We start from the raw sequence: 8,230 nt of genomic DNA, 5'->3' as shown, positions 1-8,230 counted from the left end.
AGGGTTGCCAAATAACGCGAGGAGAACAAGTAACCTCAGCTGGAAAGGCACCGGGGTCAGTGCACAGCTACAAACTTGGTTTCCTCCCTCCCAAGACCTTTTATTTATTTATTTTATCAGTGCAAAGCTTTCACGATTCCTTTCATGATGAGGCTTCTAAGTGTTTTTATCTCATAACTGTGAATGACATGGACATTATCCAGAACCTTGCACAGCACAAAGCACAGGGTAGTTGAATACTAATTGTAGGATACTTGTGACAGGAATTTCTATTAATTTTTTTTTTTTTTAAACTACATTAAAATAAGATATGGTTGAATCATTGGGGGGTCTTCATCTTCATCTTCACTCTGTTTGCAGGTGCAAGATGGTTAACTCATCTCTCAGGCTTTAGATTTAACCACAGGAGACTGACTTGGGGACAGCCAATATTTTACTGTTTTAATAATAAGCATTTGTCTTTACTGCTAATATCCAATGATTTTATTTTAAATAGTCATTTAATTGAAAACAATTAGTTTTTTTTCCCAATGGCATCTGTGTAATGAGATGCTGGCACTAACCCTAAACTATGTTACTGCAAAGTTTGAAGTATAATTTTCCATTCACACTGATATTTTTCTAATAAATGACTATGTATATGTTTTACCTGCATACACAGAAGTTTTTGTGATTTTTAACCTGTGTACTGTTGTGGGGCAGTTCAGCAGCTTCGCATCATATTGGATTTGAAACTGACTGGGGGCTTTCGTGTACATGTTCTCCACTGGTGTGGCTTAGAAGTTCCAGTGTAAGTTTGCACACATTATCAATCTGCCAAGATTTCCCTGCCTTTGACCCCATAAATACTTCATCTCCCCCCCATGGCCATGAAGTGAAAGAAAATAAAACAAAAAAGAAAATATGCGATGTCTTGTCATGTTTATTTGAGTGTAAGGCAGTGTTCGATTCTGACAAAACAGTAAGAGGTTTCCAATAGATATAGCAGTGTGGTGTAACATGGATGTGATTTTGAGACAATAAAAAAAAAAATCTACAAATCAAAAAGGAAACCTCAAAATGGAAAACAACTTTACAAGTAATAACCATTCTGAATACAATGTTACAGTGTACAAATAGCTGAGAATATAAATACAAATTCTTTGACATTTGTTCAATATTACACAATAAAAAACTACATTATCTGACAACTTTTGACCAACATTAAATTCACAAAATGAGTGAAGGTAAAAATACCAGTTTATCATCTTTTGATATATTGTTTCAGTTCCAAACAAAATCAAACTACTCTGTCATTCCACAAGCTTGCAGCAACACAATTTTGCACTTTATACTGCACACCGTCAGAAAATGAGACCAAAAAATTAAAAAATGCAGCCACAGTAAGGCCAAATGCACATTAAATGTAACACCATGTGGAGTCTTTCTTTAATATTTTCTCCTCTATTATTTTTAGGTTTTACTGTGGCTTCAATGTCTTGTGTAAAGCACTTTCATGCACAGAGTAACTGCATGTGAAATGTAGTAGTTACAGCATCTATATGAAATAACAAGAACCATCAGTTGATTTGTACATTGCTTATTGTGTTTTGGGCTAAGGGGAGAAACTAGATGGTAGATATTTAAGAGATTAAGCAAATTACAGTTACAGCTTAATGCATTTCAAATATACGCCATTTATGCATGAAGAGACTTTTTTTTTTTTTTTTTTTTATTGTAGAGCTATTGTAGAGTTTAAATTCGGCCTGAACTTATGTAAACCAACAAACTAGCTGAGAGCCTCAGATGTGAGCAATATAACAGGCCAACATAAATCTCATTGGAGCAAAGAGGCTGCAAAAAAGACAAACATAAGCTGCCACTTAAAGCATAATCATACGTGTTTCAAGGCAATCCGCAAAGTAAGCACGACTCGGCAAGCCCCGTCTGACTGTGCTGTGGAATTCAAGCTTGAACAAACGCCCATTAAAAGAAGGATACTGAAGATACATGTGGGGTATACACATTCCACTAAAAGTCAATAGATTAATGAGATGAACCTGTGATCATTTCCAATACAAAAGAAATAATTATGCCCTTAAATATCGTGAGTGAATTCACATCTGTGACCTGTGTGAAGCAAGTAATTCTTATTGTGTCATTTTAACTGTGTTGTATTTGACACAGCTTGATGGCACAGACTCCATGTTTAAGATTCATTTCAAATATTAATTTCAAATACGAATTCTTTTAGCATCTATCAAATATAAAAAAGCAACATTACCCCTTTCGATGTAACATAAAAGCACTCATGGGCAAATAAACACGTGACATCTAAATAGCTACTGAATGTTTAAGAGCTTTTCAGTTTAAGGTTGCCTCTGGTAGTTTGTTGCAGGCTATGGTGCATGCAACATCCCTGGGTGTCCTTGTTTCACTGAAGATAGTCATTTTTTAGTCATCTTTTGACACACCTGTACTGAGAGGACTCCCAGTGGCAGACACTCCTTCCCTGCTAACCGCTGGCCTGCTCTTACTACACTGATTATAAGGTGTTAAAGTAGTGGTAGCTTTACAAAAAACATCGTCGTCAATATCATCCGATACCTCCTCCATCATTCCAGAATAAACAAATGTGCCATGAGGTAAACAAGAATCTGACTGCAAAGGAAGTGGACACTGTCTATTGTAATGATCTGTATTCTGTGACGGTATCTCACAGGACAATGAATCGCACGCATTAGAGCAAAGATGCTGCAATTTAGTGTTTGGGAAATCACTGCCGGACGAAGCAGAAAATATTTTGTGTTTTGCTTGGGCTTGATTGAGGTGTTGCACTTTGTCAGTGATTTCCCTGTCAGTCAAAGGAAGGCTTAAAGCCATTTCCGACCTCGTTTGCCATGATGCAGACACAAGAACATTTTTTCTGTAATGAGGTGAAGAGTCTTTCTCAGAGTCTTTCTCAGTTTGAGGACAAGAAACGGCAGCAGCTCTGTTCTCCATGTACATGTCAGGCATCTTCAACTCAAGGCGTTCTCTGTCTAGAGATCTGCTTCTCCTGTCTAGGGACAATGGATTAGGCATGGACTGGCTAACTCTTGTAAGGCCTAGGTGCCGTGGGAGACTAGCAACTGCCCAGGTATTACTGATCAGGTTCTGTTCATACAGGTCTAAAATTTGATAGTCACATTCAGCAAATGCATCTTTTTGTAGGTAGCTTTCTTCAAATTCCTGATAGGGTGATGAAATGTCCTCCTCCAGCTCCATTTGGATCTGCTCATCGTATTCACCCTCATTATGCATATCAACTACATCAAATGTGACTATAGTCGGTAAGGCCTCCATGTTTGGAGTGAAGGCAGAGTTTGTCTCCAAATCATCCACACTGTTGTGCAAGTTACTCAGCATATGAGAGTGTTTAGTGTAGTCCTCAAGTGCCTGTGAGAAACACACAGTTTGCTCATCATCCAAACCATTGTTACAATCTGGAGACTGAGAATTGATATTTCTGTATGGTAACGCCACAGGCTTGTTTTCCTCAAGATGATGCTCTTTGGTTTCACAAAACGTTTCGAAATCTGGGTCAGATGTGCTTCCAAACGATATGCTGCTATGCCCTTCCTCGCAGTCAGTGCTCACGGATTTCGCCCTTTTTTCCGTGGACTTGAGCACATTTCCCTTTTCATCAAATACATCCGGTTCTGCATTACTCTTGAGTGCTGCTTGTGGTTTTGAATTCAAATTACAGTTTTTAATCATGCCGATGTCCTGCCGACCAACTACGTTTTGTGCCAACTCTGAAGTTTTACAGCATGCACTCGGCCTTTCTAGAAAGTCGTGAACTTTATACAGTTCAGCACTTATTTGTAAGCGATTTATCTCTGGTACAAAGGCGGAATCTGACACATCTACTGGCTGACTTAAATACTCAAACTGATTTGACCCAGGTAGTTTTGATTTGTTCTCATAGTGTGGACTTATGAGACTCTCGTCAGGCGCAAACAGTTCATAGAGGGCATCACCGCTGTAACTATCTCTGGGTAATCTGTCTGTTCTTAGTCTATCAGTTTTTTCTTGACCTTCATCTGGCCCCGGGGTAGTTGAATCATAGTATCCCTCATCACTATTTGGAACAGATTCTTGATGCTCACTTTGCGGAGTTAACACATCAGCAATTGACGAAGTATCCATGCCACTGGCTTGCTGTGCGCTGTTGCTGTTTAGTAAGTCCACATTGTGAGTACATGTCAAATCAGCAGTCAAATCTGTGTGGTCTTGATTGCAAGTGCAGCAGATTTCTTCTGAAGCATTATTTCCCCAGAAATCACGAAGGCACTCTTCATCTAAATCATCAGGTGAGGCCATTTCTTCACCACCACCTTGATAAGTAAGATAACAAGAGGCCCTCTTTCCCCCATTTCGGCTCCTTTCTCCAGAAACCGTGCTCTCTGTGATGCTGTCATCTTCTTGATCTGCAATAATGTCCCCACAGCCAGTGAGTGAATCAAAACTCTTTAATGATGCTACATCTCCAAAAATCTGGTTTAGCTGGTCCGATGAGCCAGCAGGTGTTTCAGACTTTAATAGAGGCTCTGATATTGTCTGTTTCAAACAAGGCTCGCTGTGTCCTCTAGAAATCTCCTCACATTCACTGGAAACTACAGCCATCAAATTCAGTTCTTCCATTTGGTCATCACATGTCTGATCATCATCTAGCTCAGACTTTGGGCTTTCTCGCTCCACACTCTTCTCTAATGCCACTGCACCAGCATCACTACTTTCAGGACCAATAGAAATATCACATGTAACATCTGCAAAATCAGGCACATCAGGTTCAGATCCCAGGCACTCCGTGACATACTGGTTAGTGTTGTCCTTGACAACAGGCACCTCTTTCTTGCATCGTGGAGTAGACAATGCAACCATTTCATTTTTTTCCAATCCGACATTTCTATGGTTTCTGTGATGCTTAAAACTGTTAAACAGGCTCCTCAACCCCTTTTTCTGCAGGCCGAAAGTCAGTGATTTCTGGTCAACGTTGGGGTGAATACATTCGTTGTGACAGCTACTGTGGAGCTCTCTGGCAGAGTCCCTCTGACTGTGATACTCAAAATCTCCAGTTGAGGTGTACGTACTTCTCAGATCATCATCACGACCCACCTTACTTAACCCATCATGCGTTCTGCTTTTGGTGAGTCCTTTCCTAGAAGACCACTTGTTCTGATTTTTACTCCGTCCTCCAAAAAAACTTGGTAAAATACAGATGCTTTTACGAACTCCAAAAAATGTCAGGGCAGTCCTCCTAAATTTTCCAGACTTTTGAGATTTCACTGTAGCATTCACTGTGTCCGACTGAAGCTCTTCTGTGATGTCATCAGGGCTGCTTCGGGAAAGCTGTTCGGAGACTGAAGTTAACTCCTTAACTTCACTTGAGAGATTGCTTACCTTACGAGAAGCCATGGTTACCACATTTACAAAAAGCAGTCCAGTGGAAGGACTGTGTGGATTTTTCAAATTGGCTGATAGAATGAATTTGCAGTGAATTTGTCCTCCATCTGATATGAGCCCTGTATTAAGAGAGAGTTGAGACCAAAACCATTAATCAAGTAAAAGTGGCCACATGATATGAAGTATACACATACACATACATATACCTTATGTCTATTATGGGGTGGCATTTTTTAATCACAGCCTTCTTCACTTACTGTGCTTCTAAGCCTTAGAGCTTACACTATTACCCAAGCCTACTAATAGAGACACAAATGAATATTTTGATCAGCTAAAATTATAAATATATATATAAAGGAAACATACCGTATTATTACTTAGTATTTTTAAATATGCTTTCTGTGTCAGTGTGAATTTGCATGAGCTACAGTGTCCTCAGTTGTCACACTGTGGCAACTCAACAACTGTATGGTTTCAGTGGGTGGGTTATGTTTTTGCGCTTCTTCATTCTTCTACATACTTGTGACTTGCAATTTTGTCACCTGAAGCGAACATAACTCTAGTCTTTGCTGACTGTTTCATGCATTTGTGGTTTCTTCTCACATACCTTTTTTATTTTGCTTCGTCTTTAATGCCATGTTTCTTTGTTGCAAGGGTAAAATAATTCCTTGAGAAACTCCACTAACTCGATTACTTAAAATTCTTGAAGTAAATTCTTTCCCCAAAGGCTTAGTTTAATCCACATTTTTTTACACAGTTCGCTGTGTTTCTCGCGGATGATTATTTCTGTCACACAATGAAACTGTAGCAGAACAGTAAAGGTTGAAGAACGAAAACCACAGAAAGTGTTAGCATTTCTTGTCAAGTAGGTGTCCTGTCATGAATAACTTTCATTACATGGTGGTTTTGTAAAACCACAAGAAAAACATGATGAAATAGTGCGAGTCCTTCACTGGGTCGTGTACCTGCAAAAATTATGTAAAAGGTAAAAAGAAAAGAAAAGTATGGGCATGGGCAAAAATGGACAAAATGCTGGTGGATAATATTCCTGTCTGCAATTTAAGCAATACAAATATTGACTTAAAAACCCAGTAAGTATAATTTTTTTATGTTTAGTGATGCTCTTTAATAAAGTTAAATTATTATCTGAATTACTATCTTGATTAGTTCATTGAAAAGTCAATTACTAAAACAATCAGCAGCTAGTACCCAACAATATCTAGTAGGGTTATTCACATTTGTCTCTGGCTGTTTTTGAAATTGCACCCCAACTTAAAGTCCTTTATATCATCAATAACAAAAATGCTTCCAAGCCTAAGCAACCTAGTGCATTAAACATTGACCATTAAGATAAGAAGAAGAAGAAGAAGAAGAAGATAAAGAAAACCCCAGCCTAAAATGGTCTTATTTTAATGCTTATTTTAGTTGGATGGGAACAGCCCAGGTGATACAGTTTAGAGGAGGAACTACGCTTTCACAATAAATAGCTACCTGTGGGGAAAGGTGTGTCAAAAACACTCCAAAAATTACTTTAATGATTTATCAAAAATAAAAACTGTAGCTAACATTGGATTCAGCACAAATGACAAACCCTCGCAGACCCGGTTTGAGCTGTAAGTGTGCATCTAAAACCAAACAAAACACCATATTAGCATAACCAAGTGATGTCTGGTTAGCTAACTGAGTCATAAAGTAAACAAACTTACCAACTAAAGCCAAAACCCCGCAGCACGGTGCTGGCGTTGGTTTCTCAACCTGAACACGAAGTTAGCTCTCGCTGCATGGTTTCTCGTAACAGCAACGTTAACTTGGCTTTAACTTTGGCTTGAAGTCGACTCTGAATCCGGAGTAGCTTCACCCAGACGCGGTTTCATTTGTCTCCAGCTCCCGTTAGCTAACGCTAGCTGCGGTGCTAACAACCGTAACCCCATTCACCAGTGTGTCCTACAGCTTGTGGCTGTAATTGGAGTCTGACAGTTGCTAACCATGGGTAACGTTAAACCACAACGCGCAATGGCGCAATAACGCAGATAACTACACGGGGTTTGGATCAATAATGTGTTTAGTTAAGCCAAGCGTGCCGATTATAGTGGAGATGTTCACAAAAGCCCCAGTGTTTAGATGCGGGCTTCCTCTCCCGACTTCTCAGGTAAATTTCCCAAATCTCCTCTCGGCGCATGCTAGTGACGCAACATGTGTGTAACGTGCGCTTCATAACGTAATAATGATGCTGTATGATTATTATATGTGCACACTAACTATCTGATATTTAATCAAAACATAAACAACGCGTATTAATAAAAACGTATTTCTATAGTTAGTGTCGTTCCATAATTTATATTTGTAATATTTAATATGTTTACCTAATACTGCTATAGCTTATTGCATATGCCCCATATGGCACAGTTCTTTCAAAGTGCAATTGTGAAATTACATCATCCATAAATGGAATATGATATATATTTATAATAATTAATTAATTTATAGCTCAGTCATGACAAAACCCAGTTCGTACAGCTCAGTGTTTTGTTTTTTTTTTTCATTTTGAAGTGGATGTAGTGTTATTTAGATGGGCTACTTAATAGTCCTCACTTCGCACTTCACACTTGTAATAAAATCCTTCTGTCGTTTAGATGCCTATTTTGGGCCCAGCTGTAAAAGTTTCGAAGCAAAGGTTTTCAGTTCTCAAAGCTTTCTGCTTTACTGCTATTTCAGAAATAAATGCTGCACACAGTCATACAGTGGTCGGTGAATGTTTTAAATAGTGAGTTTGGTGAGAAATATTTTTGTGAAATTCTTATGC

The 8,230-nt window shown here is 38.8% G+C and overlaps 1 protein-coding gene across 1 annotated transcript; it reads right to left on the bottom strand.

Annotated features, from left to right (window-relative positions):
• Positions 1 to 1,682: 1,682 nt before the first annotated feature.
• Positions 1,683 to 7,589, bottom strand: amer1 (APC membrane recruitment protein 1). Its single transcript, XM_026372967.1, has 2 exons — positions 7,134 to 7,589; positions 1,683 to 5,546 (listed from the first exon to the last, which is right to left on the bottom strand). Exon 2 carries the CDS (start codon positions 5,437 to 5,439, stop codon positions 2,434 to 2,436), a length of 3,006 nt encoding a protein of 1,001 aa, XP_026228752.1. The 5' UTR covers positions 5,440 to 5,546; positions 7,134 to 7,589; the 3' UTR covers positions 1,683 to 2,433.
• Between the last annotated feature and the right edge of the window lie 641 nt (positions 7,590 to 8,230).

Source organism: Anabas testudineus, chromosome 14, assembly GCF_900324465.2.
Source record: "Anabas testudineus chromosome 14, fAnaTes1.2, whole genome shotgun sequence".
In the NCBI taxonomy this organism is placed as follows: domain Eukaryota; kingdom Metazoa; phylum Chordata; class Actinopteri; order Anabantiformes; family Anabantidae; genus Anabas; species Anabas testudineus.
Note: the sequence above shows the minus strand (reverse complement) of the source record. Positions and strands in the feature narration are given on the sequence as shown.

What these genes read in the sequence shown, in the direction of transcription:
- amer1 (XM_026372967.1), bottom strand. Translation starts at nt 5,439, where the DNA reads ATGGCTTCTCGTAAGGTAAGCAATCTCTCAAGTGAAGTTAAGGAGTTA.